Genomic DNA, 14,500 nt, shown 5'->3' on the forward strand with positions numbered 1-14,500 from the left:
GGATCACTCGCGCGAGGGATCGATCCGTGCAATAAATTATCCGCGTGTCGATATCGGCTCGCAGCACGAGATAGATTGTCTCGCACGAGGCATTCGTCTTCTTAGAGAGGATCTCCTTTCTCTTTTTTTTTTTTTATCCTCGCACGCTGAGCTTTGTAGCTCATGATTCTACAGGGAAGATGGATTCCTTGGTGGTCGAAGATATTGTTGAAAATTTGGGACGAGTGTCTACTTTTCTACGAATTTTTAGAGTATCCTATTCTCGTTGGATTTTTATAGAGAAATGCGAACTCCAATCGTTTGAAAGTATTTAGAAATAAAAAGTAAAGTAGAATTCCTATAGCCGTGTATATTAATTTGTAATACACTTAGTAGCTGATCCCAATATTTCTATTAGATATCTATTAGATTTCTCGTGCATTATTTCTCTGCGCAGCAGTAAATTTAGACGTGAAATAAAATAAATTTACCAACTACAGAATATCCCCTGATTAACGTATATTATTCTCCATCGAACGAAAGTTCTAAATTATTTTAAAACGACCAATTACCGGAATCGAGCGACTGAAATGAACGTCGAACGAATAAAATTTGCACGTTGGACGAAATTTCGAATAATAAACGACGCGATTCGTTCCTGGCAATCACTCGATCATTCGCGGTTTTCCAAGATCTCGAGGGTATAATAACTTTTTGGGATTTTGGAGAATCGCGCAAACCTTAAAGGGAAGCAATAATTCTCGCGCTTCAGCTGTTACCGATTATTCGAAATTTCATCTGGAATGGAGTTCCCTTGGCTCCAGACGGCTCCAGTGAAACCGTTGGGCGAGGAATTGACGAACGCCTCCGAGAAGATCGTATCGGAATAAATGTAAATCCCTATATATCGGTTTTTCATGAATATCGCGAACGATCGGATTCATCGCAACCCAGTCGAAACCGAGGTGCCCCCACTTCGCGGGATGAGTTGCGCGATACTCCGTATTTCACTCTATAATTTCGAACGACATTTGTAATTCGGATTGCGCCGCTCGCGATAATGGAATTTCAAATAAAAACCCTGGGAACGCCGGTTGCCCGAGCCTCGTGTCGCGAGGAACACGAAGAAATACTAGTATCCAATTGTTCCTGTTGAAAAATGTTGGTTAGAAAAGGAACAACAAATAAAATTCGAGGGCTACCGACAATTCGTATGCGCAGATAAATTGTAACGTCCATCAGGTTGAGACTAGCAATAGGACATGGCATCTACGAGATTCGCATAACATTAGTCGTTTAGATTTAGTCGTTTACTTTATACATGTAGGAAAAATCATAGCTCTCGAAGCTTTCGTGTCATTGGGCCTCAGTTTTCATAATATTAATCGTCAAAGTTTGCAAAGATGCGATGTCCTTTTGTCAGATTAAATATTCATTGTAACAACCAGGTTAAGCATCTGGATTATTGGCAATTCAACGAGTAAATATTTTTATTTAAACTACAGTTATACACAATCGAATATAAAGGGTGAAAGTTAATTTCTACGCTTGATATTAATTAATTGCATCCCCCAGATTGATCGAAGGGTGCCGAATTGACTCTCATTCGTGTCAACGTTAACTCTTATCGACGTCGATTTCTCGCGTCGATTTCTCGCGTCGATTTCTCGGTCAACTCGAGAAAGATGTTGCTCGCGACACTAGGAGATGGTGATTTACGCGCAAGTAACTGGTCCCGATTCGGGGGATGGTCAGCTTTGACGGACGAACGTCGCCGAGAGGATTGATCGGTGGATCGCGTGCCAGTAGGCTGTATCTCTCGCGATGCGGCCATAATGAAACGGAAGGTGGCGAATTATTCGTCCAACCTTAACCCCCTGGACAAGCACCCCCACAAGTTTCCAGCCAGGGTATCGCTGGCGGCCCGCAAACTGGACACGCTATCTGGTGTCCGTGGAATCTCGTGCATATCTCCGTCTAATTTAAATCTCAATTCTCTTCGTTGATAAACAACGGTTATGCACCTCCCACCCTCACCCGTTCTCGAGGAAACGGTACTATACGATGCTCCACTGGCACACATGCGATCGCCTGAATGTCGGGGGTTACCGTTTCCCAACTATTCCTAAAAAGGGGAATTTTCACGGGTAGCCACCCCCTTTTCAACGGGCGTCGTTTAACCGACACGAACTTGCGAGTTACTTTATTTTAAGCTGACGCAGTCTCACTCGGAGATCACGAGATTGCTATTCGATTGCTTCTCTTCGGGTAGATAATTTTATTAGGGCTCTCAGGGCTCGTCTTTTAATCAAACACAAACGTACCCTCTGTGTGTGTCGAAGAAATTTGTTTAAATTAAATGGTAGGTTTGAGATTTGTACAAATATGTTGATGTATAAGCTTTATTCATACGCAAATTTATAATGAAAAATTCGTTTTGTTACATCAAAATTATTATTTAATTTAGTCGAACTTCTTCAACAGACATAGAGTGTGCGAATATTTATGAGATTGGCTGTACATACATATACGATCTTATAGATAGTTTAAACGAAGGTATACGCGAACGTCTACAAAATTAAGACAGTAGCAGTGTATCGTAGAAACTGGGGCCTACATATTCGTCGTAAATTAGTACGTCAGAAATCGATTAAAATAATATCGAAACACTCGCGGTGATATTTCGGTTGATATCGGGATTACGGTATTTTGATTCGAGCTACTAATATTCCACAGTTTCCTTGTTCGCGTCCTCCAATCGCGGTCGATGGACTCTATTTTAACTTTCACAATTTTCCCTGGAAACGTCGAAACCCGTCGCGCGGACGCTGGAAATAGTCGCTTTGAAATGTTGCTTTTCCGAAATGACAGGCACGTCGCGTGAAATGTCGGCATGGAGGTTGAATGGATCTCTCCCCTCACGACCCGGGGGAAGTGTTCCAGAAAACCGGGGGAGAGGAACCGCGACCCATCGCCGCGGGAGAATTAAAAGTCATCGAGAGTCGGTGGGGCGCAATTTTCTCGCGATCGTTAGATGCGCACAGTCGTCGGAAAGAGTGCAAAGACATTCAAACGAGTCAAACAATTTCTTTCGATAATTTATTTTAACGCGAAGTAAGACATTTATTTTTCTTCATTTCGTTTTACTTTTTTCTTTCTATTTTATTTTATCGCATTTCATTTCTATGTTCTTTCTTTTACACTGCATAGAATTAATCAGATCGCCTTGAACAATTAATATCAAGTAGATAGAATAATAATAATCTAAACACAAAGCATCGACGACATTCGTTTGCATCTCAACCTTGATGGCGTTCCAAGTTAGAATTCTATTAGTAACTAATTACTATATCTGCCTTCCTAAACGAGCACTCATAAACGTGGCATTATAAGATTTGTAAAAATAGTCCGGTATAAACTGTCCCCTACTTTTTCGACTCGAAACTTCGCCGCTGCAAGTGTTTGTCTATAAAAACAGGGGGCGATTATTTTTAACGAGTGGACCGTTCCATTTCCCGTGTAATAAGCAACCGGCGAAAGGCGTTCGAAGTTGAAGGAAAAAAATCTGCTCGTTCGCGACAACGATCGGGGGTCGTGAGGGGGTGAATTGCACCGCGGCGATATCAGAATGGCTCAGTCGTATCCCCGGGGTCGTTTCATTTGCCATAATGTACGAACCATCATCGCGGATCGGAAGGGAAAATTTAATTAATTCGAGGGAGCATCGTCTAATTCCCCCGCAATATCAGATAGCGCGACCGCCACAATTTCATATCGTTATTACAGCTCGCCGCTAATTTTCGGATCAACAAATTACGGATTTTATTTCCGGACGATTCCGTCGTTGTGTCGATAGCCATCTATGGGGCTAAATCCGTTGGATTTATTGCGAATGAAACAAAGAAAGAGCAATGATCGATCTATATTCCAGTTTCACGTGTTTCCATTATTGCTACTTAACTTTACCGGGAATATAATCAAAACAAAATGTAAGAACAAACGTTCTATGCCAAACATAGATTCTGAACATTTTCAAATCTATTCCAAATTGTTTTATTTGGAATAACTTACGACGAAGGACTTTAACGGCGAAGAAGATTCTCCACTTTTACACTAATAAGTCTTCCTATTGAAACTTGCGAAAATCTCTTCGCTAACAACCCCAGTCTAAAAAAAAAAAAAAATGGGAGGAACTTACTTTGACGGTTCATCGGGGATGAACAGAATTAGTCCCGATCCAAGGTTCGAGGAAGATTTCGCTGGTAAAGAGCGTCAGCTCGAAAAATACCGATGTTCCTAGTCAACGATGCGTCAAAACGGTGGCGGGCGTCGTTACGTGTAAACAGAGGGGGAAGGTGGGCGTTGTGCGTGAAATATGGATGGAAAAACGAAGCAACGGGATGAAATTTTCAGGAACCAACCAAAGTTCTTTGAGGATGCGCTTGAATATTCACTCTGTCGTCTCTGGTCGCTCTATCCGTTGTGACGGGCGAACAAAGAAAATAGCAACACGGATGTTGAAAAAAAAAAAAACAAAGTGAGGGTGAGAAAGAGGCAGAAGAGGGACAGAGAGAGACGAAGGGACAATCGCGCATTTCCAGCAAGAATTAATCGTGAAACGCACGAAAATTACTTTCCCTCGCCACTTTCGGAGCTCTCTTCGCGATTAAAATCGCAGAGGAAGCTGCGAGGTGCAGTTGAAATGAAATGGCCGCTCAAGACCACCGAGACCCTACCCCCACCACTCACCCTCGCTTTGTCTCCCGTTTGTTTCGAGTGGAAAAACAATCAACGTGTTCGGTTGGCGTGATTTTCTGAGAGGTCGAGCAATTATTTAACGTTCTCGCAGTTTTATATATAGAAAAAGACGTTGTTTGTATCATAGATTTATTAGATTTTCGGGACGTTCGAGCCTATTCATTTTAACAGTTTGTTTCGTTATTTCTAGCGCAGTTGGCCGCGGTTGCACGGAGCCTCTAGGATGTATGTTCATGGCAGGGCGTTACGAGAGTCTACGAGAGTTTACGTGAGTATCAACCAAAGATACCATGGTACACGACATTCAAAATCTCGTGTTTCTAATTTCCAAAGTAAACGAACCTATACCCGATCGAAATTTTAAATCCCTTGTACCCAATGAAACCCGCGACGATCAGTCTAGAACAACGTGGATGGTTCAACAGGTTCAATGGTGGCATTCGACTTTTAGCCTCGGATATGGATTTACTTTATTTGCGTCGAACTCGAACTCGAAATCGCCAGGCATCGACACGGAAATTTGTGGGAAATGCCTGTCGAATCGATTGTAAAGAGGTGTTAACCCCTGGACGCATACCGGGTGCGCGTGAAACGATCCAAGTCGACCTTAATCTCGCCGCGTGTGGGTGAACGCGTGGCTTTAGTTGGCGGATAATTGCGCGATCCGAATGCTGGACTAAATTGGTGAAATTTAGTTGGCGAGACCCATGTGGTCGACAAGGAATTGGCTCGACCGGGTGGGGAATCGATCGAACGAGCACGCGTGTACGGTCGGTTAGGCGAACGAGTGACGTGATCGCGACAGCCCCTGATCCTGGTCCCTTTGCGGGAGGTTAACTGGTCAGCTGGGGGTGAAATTATTATTTTACACCATTTTTGGTGACGGGAGGTTGCTAGTATCAGAGTCAGGAGTTTAAAATTGTTTATATAATATATTGCAAAATATCTTAGTTTCGAGTAATGGTCAGACTGTTGACTGTTAATTGTCGGAATGAAATAAGGGGTGGTATTTGGAGAAGAGAAAATATAAATTAGATACCATTGACGAATTTAGAACTGTGATTATTAATATTCGAGTTCATTAGAAAGGTGTAATTTACGTAGAGAGACGTTGGGCCTTTTCGAAACAAGTGTTGAAAGATGGGTACTATTGAAAATCATAGAATCCTTCACAAATAATATTATTCGAGGAATTATACGACTGCTAATTGACAGAATTAAATAAAGGACGGTATTTGGAGAAGAGAAAATATAAATTAGATACCATTGACGAATTTAGAACCGCGATTATTAATATTCGAGTTAGAAAGGTGTAATTTACACAGAGAGATCTTGGGCCTTTTCGAAACAAGGTGGAAGCAAGATGCCAAAATCGAGCGATCACAGGGCGAACGGAAGCGCTGGAACTCGCTCACTCGGAGCGACCACGCGTCAATTAAGTGTCCGATTACGGACTAACGATATTCGCCCTATAATTAGAAACGCTTTCGTCGTCGGTTCTCTCACGCGCGATCCAGGTTATTCGAACGGTTCTCGGCTTGGGAAACACTTGGCAGCGGGCGATCGTCATTGTTGTTGGAGTGGCGATTATTTATAACCGCGACTCGTGCTCGAGTAGAAAAAGTCGCGATTAATCGATCGGGGTCCATCGAAGAGAAAATGCCCTTTCGTTGCTAGGTTTCTGTTTGAATGCAAGTGCGCAGTTCGTCTGGGTCGTATTTGGTTCACATGGCATCGATTATGAATTATCTAAATAAATATTCTGCTGTTTTTGTTGGTCTACGAGAAAATGTATGTAGCTGATTCTTTGCGGGATAAGGGTTGACGTCGACTATTTCAATAAAAATTCTGTCATTTCTGTTCAGTTAGCCGTCGACTATTTCACCGATTGCCGTCATTCAAATTAATTAGCTTTCGTCTAAAATGCAAGCTCGGTTGAACGTCAATCTCATTCCAACTCGAACTGTAATCGCGAATAGAATTCCCTGCGAGCTGCGCGAAGAAACTCCAAGGTATTCAATCCCAATTATGAATAAGTTCTCGTGCTATATGCGAAGATTCGCTCCGAGATCGACAGAAGACTTCTCCATTTCGCCAAATTTGATGCTCGAGCACGTTAACAAAACCCCGAATGAAATTACTACATTATACCGCGCGACATTCCCAAAATAAATAAAGGTAGAGAACAAGTATTATTTTCCCTCGGTAATTGACTTTAACAGAGTCGATTAATTTTAGTATATACGCCGACGTAAATATCAGCGGAAATCCAATCCGAACTCGACCAAGTTTAACGAAGTTTAACCAAGTTTAACCAATCAGTCTTTTATACGATACATCTCTCGAAACAGTAATTTGTAGTTCCAGTGATGAATTAATACCGATATTCTGGTGGTTCCTGAAGTAGCTCGGCAACCTCGGTGGAAACGTCGGTTATGTAAAGAAATTTACTTATTCGCGAACGTTCTATTATCCATGGGGTGAATCCATTGTGTTAAATTTCCGATGAGATGAATGTCGAGATGAAAATTTGGCATCATCAGGGCCAAATACGAGTACTCGGTTGCGACAAAGCGTGGTTCGCTACTGGCCGATCTGGTAAGCCGGATTAAGTCGCGATTTGAATGGGGTCGAGCAATGGAATCGTGATTAGATTTAGATTAAAGCCAATTGCCCGGACGATAGGATTAGAACGAGACCGCGCGATCTCGAGGAGGATGTCGGCGCAGCGATGAATTGTCCTCGATGGCCTCGCTCGCTATCTGTTGATACCAGAACCTCCGCGGAAGATAGGATCCTAAACGAAATCGACCCTCGACGTCATCCCTTGCCCTCCCAACCTCGAAATTTGTCGAATACCGAGGTAACTAAAATTTATAGGACGTTTGTGCATTCGAGGTACTCGATATTTCGAAAGAGCGAATTATTATTTAATGAACGTATTAATTATTCTGCAGGAATTGCAGGAAATATTTCACATTTTATTTATCATTCAAAAGTATTACCATCGGAGTCTACTTTATACTAGTTTCATTTTAAAATTGCACAGGACGCACGCTGGAGTAATTATTTTTAATTCCAACCAACGCGTCAACTCCCCAACTCGCATCGTAGCGTAACAAAAATGATCAAAGACAGGTCCCATTGAGATCGTACGTATTTTAGTTAGCAAAAAGGTTGTCCTAGTTTCTGGAACCGCCCTGTACATCGTGAAGAGTTTTTCCATGTTAGAATTAATTCGATCGCGGTCGAAAGGGGTCGCGAAAAAATACGATATAAAGGAAAGGTCAAAGTTTATTTTCTTTGCGTTCAGTCCTTGGTAGGAATTTTTAATAAAAGTAATAGTTTCGATGGTTGCAAGAGACCTTACTACTTTATCGCTGGGAGAGTAATAAACTCTTTCTATACGAATTAATTAATGCATTAACGTAGACTATATTTTTTCCATTCCACGTTATACCAAAGGCTTTCCTGGCCAGACTATTATATAGATAAATGATTTTAATTTATGCGCTTGTCTATGGTTTGCCAAACATACAGACGAAGCTGACGAATTTCAAAGAGCATCAAAAATGATTTCGAAGCATCCAAAGCAATAATCCGTGACAAAGTATCTCGCCTATATCGAAATAAAGTGATAAGAAATAAATTTGGACCTACCGTTGGGTACCGTCGGTGGTTTTTTCGTCTGCACCCTCGCTGTCGCGTTGTTCACCTGCCAAATCAAGAACAGAGCATTAGACATCGTCAAAGTACTCCCGAAGAATGTCTACTAAACGATCACTCGGATCCGCGATGGCCAAGCGTTCCTCGTCGAGACTAGTCGCGCTTCCCTATTACCAAAAAATCCACAATCGAAGCGATTCGAACAAAGGAAACCACCGTTTCGAGTTTCTAAATCGCGCTCCTCTCGAGAAATGGAAATACCTCCATCGGTGGAAATTGTCTGTGAAACTGTCTCGGTGATACAGCGTGTTTCATTTTTCCCTCTTTTTTTTTTCTTTTTGTTTTTTTTTTTTTTTTGTTCCACGACAATGAGACGAGAATCGAACCACAAGAGCTCGTGTGAGAATCGAACAACGCCAATTTCGCGCGGCCACGCACGGATCCTGTGATCGCGAGCACGTCGATGGACGCATGATCGCGTACGTCGATCGACAATTCCGCTCGGTTTTCGTTGAAATTACTCCGAGGTGGGGAAAAAAAAAAGCGACAGACAAATCGCGTTTGTGCGTCCATCGTCGAGCGTACGAGCAATTCGTCGGCGGAAATGGTTGCAGCTGCGCGTCGTCGAACTCTGCTCTTATTAATACGCATCTTTGTTTCCGGTGTTCGTATATAATTTAGACAATTAGCTTTTTCGTAGACTTTTGCGGAGATTTTAAATATTGCAAAGGTTCGTTGACGTTCAGCTGCAGTTTTCGCTTGAATTCAGATATTTCTCGGGTGTCTATCGAGCGATCGATTCCGCAATTACGGCGACCGAGTGGTTCGTTCTTGTCGCGTCAGAAAATTCGTCGCGAGAGATCTGTTTCGCCCAAATTTCGGAATCGACGGCGCTCCTCGTGCTCTGAAATCTTGTCTAAATTCAAGGAATGCTTTAAGTATCGCTTATCTAGGAGCAAGCAGGGTCTCCGAGAGGCTCGAGACCTTCCAGAAGCTCAACTTTTATGAACGCTGTTTCAGAATTAGTTTCTTGAAATTTAATTCACGGTAGGAAGTTCAGAGAAAGTGGATCAGGTTGGCTTCTGGAGAAGTTTCTCGAGTCTCTTGGAGACTCTGCTTGATCGAATTCTCTTGGCCAGGAAGACCATACTCGAACGCAATGACTTTGGTAAATCCAATGACGAACGAGCTTACCTTGCTCGCGATTATAAATATATATCGTAAACGAAATTGTTTTCGAGTTTTGCGTCTTCGGAGCCAAGAACGAAAATATCTGATCGATCGTGTTAATGTCCACGATTTTTTTAATCATTGCAACGATCAATTTTCCTGTCTCGACTTGCCCAGAGATGGCTGGAATGTTATCCGAGCAAGGTATGGCGAATTCTTCGAACGAACAGTTCGATGTTTCGTTAGTTGCAAAATACATCTGTAGAACGGGGTCTGATTGGTTGGTCGATTCCCTGCAATTTCTTGTACGTAATTCATCTTCACTGAAAAGGACCTTGATCCTTCAATATCTCTATGCACATAAGATCAAGACATAGCTTTGAATTTCATGAAAAAATGTCCGATAATTCTGGATTATCAAATAGCAAACTTTTTTTCGTTTCTACTCCTTTATGTGTATTTTCTGGTGCATAATTTTTCCCTCACTGAAAAGGTCCTCGATCCTCCAATACCTCTATGCCCACAAGATCATGGGCCACTTTACATTCCATACAAAGATGTCGAATAAATCTTATCTAACGAGCAACCAACCAATCGCCATTTCTATTCACACAAAGAAAATAATTTTCGCTGAAAAAGACCTCGGTTCGACATATGTATCTCTGGAACTTTGAATTCCATAAAAAGGTAGCCAATTCTTCTATACCCAGCAACCAACCAAACATTCCCCACTCTTCGCTCGTAATTCGCCATTTTGATCCAGATAAGGGTCCAGCTCATCTCCGCAATTTCCCCTAATCGATGCGGTAACGTATCGCGCACGTTTCCCACCGTTTTCGCAATCAGCGTTTTAAAGGTCTCATTTCCAATTCATTATTGCCCCGCGATCGCAATCGGAAAAAGCAACCCTCCGGTTTCTCGGGACATTAAGAGCGATCGATCGACGTTTCTTCGGAGCTGAAAATTCCAGGAGAGCGGGAGCGCGCGAAAGGAATCATCTCGAGCGCGAAACGTTTCCCGGACTCGAAACGCAATCTCGACGTGGAAATAAAACGAAATAAAATAGAAAAAAAAAAAGGAAAAACTAGAGACAACAAACGACGCAAAGGCGAATAGACATTTCGCGTTCGTCGAACGCTACCGCTCTCCTGGACGGTTGAGAAACGAAAGGGGAGGGGGAAAAGATTAAAAAAAAAAAAAAAAATAAAAAAAAAAATGAAGAAACTGTTGCCGTCGATTTCCGATTATTTCAATTTCACGCGAGTACTTTCGACGCTGGCTGAACGAGACGGAAAAAGCTCGACGAGCTTGACTTCTCTTTATCGGCCGGCTACCCTCTTACCGTACGCTTTTCACCATCCACTCGCTGCGAGGAACGGAAAAATCACGCGTCAAAGCGAGATCTCGACGATTGGTCGTCGGGGAATTTTCGCGTCTTGCTTTTCTGCCACCTGCGTTTCCATTTTCGTGGGGGATATCGACTACTTGTCGCTCGCGACCTCTGAAGAGCTCGTTTCCACGCATTCCGTGATCGGTGGAAGCGAGACTCGCGAATGAAAATTTCATCTCTGACGTTTCCACGAACGTATCAATTTTTCCTTCTGCCACCTGTGCTCGAATCTTCGACTTATACGTGGAGATATAGCTGTACATTTTTTACACCATCCTTTCGATTTATATTTTATTTATATTCGAATCACTTCGTCATTTATTAACGTAGGAGTCGTACGAAAAATAAGCCATCAGTCGTGCTCTTATTTGACTCCTCGTTCTATTAATTATGACCTGTACTATCCTACGATTAATAGCACTGTCTACTCGTATAATATATCTACAGGGTTTCCCAGCCTAAGTGATACAGAGCTCTGACTCCAAAACTATCGGCCGAATGCACAATTTCAAATATGGAAATTGCACGGTAAAATGGGGCTCATGTTTCAGCGCGAAGGAATTTTTGTTAACTTTGTTATTTAACGTGATATGATGGTCAAGTTCCGGTACAACAGAAACGGTAATAATAAACAAAAGTTTGATCGTCGCATCAGCATTGTCTCATCGAGATATTCGATCCCGGATCATGTTACTGTCCATTTATCGTAGAGAAACTCGTGCGTTTAAGGAGATTGTTGAATTATGTTGTTCTTCACCCTTGGTACTCTCATAAAATTTCAACGTTTTTAAATGCCCTCCGTATCTCGGAATCTAATTAACCGTTTTATTTATCACGAGAGAAGATTTCCCTCGCAAATAAAATTCCTGTGGAGTCAAACTTGTTTACGCCCACTCAGGAGGGGGCGGGCAATGTTTCTACACCTTTATCGTAACTCGGAATCGCGTGACCTGTCGTGTCAACGTTTTTTGGAGGGTGCTGGCGAGTGTGCCAACAAGAGGAGCAACAGAGCTTGAAAAGTGCTGAAATTTCTACTCGCGCCCCTCGAGGGGACACTGAATCCGTAAACCCTAGGGTTCGAGTATTCGACTATTTCTCTAGCATATCTCTGTCGCCATATATGGGTGACAGTGCTTTTCACTGAAAAACAAAGACTATTAATTCTGAAAGTCAAGTGTCATAGAAAATGAATTTAAATGAAATGCTTGAAACTTGACGAAGTTACAGAACTAAATACCAAAAGTCCGTAAACAAAATTAAATCGAGGTAGAAATTTTCGAGAGTATTAGTCTGGCAGTGAACGTGTCGAAAATGAATCCTAATCGAACGTTCAGCAAGAATTATTTCGCGCCTCTCGCGACCGAATAACCTCTACCCCCAACGAACTTTCTGTTCGTGTGTGCCGTTTTCCCATTCGAGAATTGTAGGCCAATCGCCTCGATACACCATCGGCCCCCATTTGCATTTTACGATCTTGTTTCCAGCGATGGCTATTTGCTGCCGCTGTCCTGCTCGCGTTATAGTTATGGCCGGATTAAACGAACGGCGCTGCACCTAACGAGCAATCGTGTCTAATTTTCCGACGAGAAATTACGCTCCTAAGGTGTCCATAAATCGTACAATCGGATCCCAAAGCTGACTTGGCGTTACGAGAAACAGGGTTCGTGAAGTCAATAACAAATTATCGTATTTTGTTGTAATGCTTCGACGTTGCTTCAAAGTATCGCGAAGGGGACTACTATAAACAAGGGACGACTATCAATTGTGTCGTTCATTGCACAAAATCGATCGACTCCATAAAACAGAAAGTTGAGAAATGCGATGAAATATAAAAAGTTATGGTCGTACCGAGTGCTTTGATACATAAATTGAAGATTTTTCAAAAAGTCGAGTTAATCGATTTGTACTGTGAACGGGCTCAATTATCACAGAATTAATAATCGATAATGAATAATGCATCATTTTGTAGCCTGAAGTTATCTATCACAAATTTTGCGTTTCGACTTATTGATTTTTGGAGATTATCTTTCGAACCTATAAATGTTACAACTGAGTTAATTTCCACCCTTGTTTAGTAATCGGGTCTAAAGATAAATAATTCCACCAACAACGGAGCGATGGAAGATTTTGTGGCGAATAAAATGTAACGCGTGGAGAACGCTGCTATTTAATATTCACGAGTAAACAAATGATGGCCGACGAGTATCAGGGACCAAACTTCCGCTTGATACGCCAAGGACCTTATTATTAGTGAATCGAATTCGCGAACTAATGAATATTGGTTTGCATCGGAGGCGCGAGGGGACCAGATGCAAGTAACGTTGTGGGCGTCGAAATTTCGTCGTTGGAACGATGAAACATAAAGTAACTCGTCAACAAAATTTTATAATACGTCGGTACGCACAAAATTTATTTTGCTGATGCATGATGATCTTTTTCATGCATTTATGGTCCGACAGAATATGACAAATGCATGCTAAACGAAATCAAAAGTGTACCGATGCGGAACAAAATATTAATATTGTTATATTAACTAATATATTTGAACGTAAAGCGTAATGTACATTTCTTGTAGTACAGTTTAATAACAATTGTATGTCTCGAGTGAAATTGAAAAAGGAAAATTCACGCGTGGAAGTAGACGTAAGTGTACGTTTTGCACAAGGGCGAGGTACGGTTACAGGCTGCTATTAACCTAACCTCCATCCATATTAATAGTTCCCGAGTAAATAGGACATAAATAACGATACCAACTACGAAACTTCGAACTGGGGGTAATCGAAGATGAATAATAATGCCAGCTGGTCGATTCTGAACGTGTACCTTAGAAACCCGATTATTAATCAAATTTCTAGTATTACGAACACCGTTGATCAACCCCCTCGACACTAAATTTTTATTTTAATCTCCGTAAAAAAATATTCCTGGGTTATCTTAGGCTTCACCTAATTATCAATTAAATTCGTAGTTTCATATTCATCGACCCTTTCGTTACGGAATTTTCATTCTAGTCGCGACAACAAAATATTCTGTCTCCGTTATCAATTAAATTCATAGTACTACAATCGCAACTCCCTCGACACTTGAATTTTCTTTCTACGCCTATTTGCTTTCTACCCATAAAAATAGTCCGTACCCATATCTATGCTTTCAGACTCGTTTCTCGCGGTGTCTCGTAAATAATACATCTTCCTTTTCACCCCCTTTCAATTTCCTCGCCATTCCCCTTCAGCTTCAACTCGCCAATACACCCTTAATAAAGTTTCGGACGAATCCCGCCTGAAATTGTCCGATTCGAGGGAATCGTGATCGTCGTCCACGACAAACAAGCAAACAAACGACGATACGGCGTCGACGGGGGTGGGAAATCTATGGTCCCAGAATCGATTCTCGCGGTGCCTTGTTCGCATCAACGGATAACAAACAATACGCGCGCGGGATGAACCTCGAAATCTTTGTTTGCCGTCCGTGTATCGCGTTAAACGTCCCCGTTGAAAGCCCCCGGCGCTCGTCCATGTAAATTCGCGCGGCGATTGT

General features: G+C 42.0%; 1 protein-coding gene across 1 annotated transcript in view; it reads right to left on the bottom strand.

The window, feature by feature from the left end:
- Window positions 1–14,500, bottom strand: part of LOC128892463 (RNA binding protein fox-1 homolog 2-like) — a 78,188-nt gene that overhangs the window by 54,457 nt on the left and 9,231 nt on the right. The window contains exon 3 of the mRNA XM_054152904.1: window positions 8,398–8,452. Within this exon, the coding sequence (XP_054008879.1) occupies window positions 8,398–8,452 (55 nt within the window). The remainder of the gene's footprint in view (window positions 1–8,397; window positions 8,453–14,500) is intronic.

The sequence above is a fragment of the Hylaeus anthracinus genome, unplaced genomic scaffold (genome assembly GCF_026225885.1).
Source record: "Hylaeus anthracinus isolate JK02 unplaced genomic scaffold, UHH_iyHylAnth1.0_haploid 12002, whole genome shotgun sequence".
In the NCBI taxonomy this organism is placed as follows: Eukaryota; Metazoa; Arthropoda; class Insecta; order Hymenoptera; family Colletidae; genus Hylaeus; species Hylaeus anthracinus.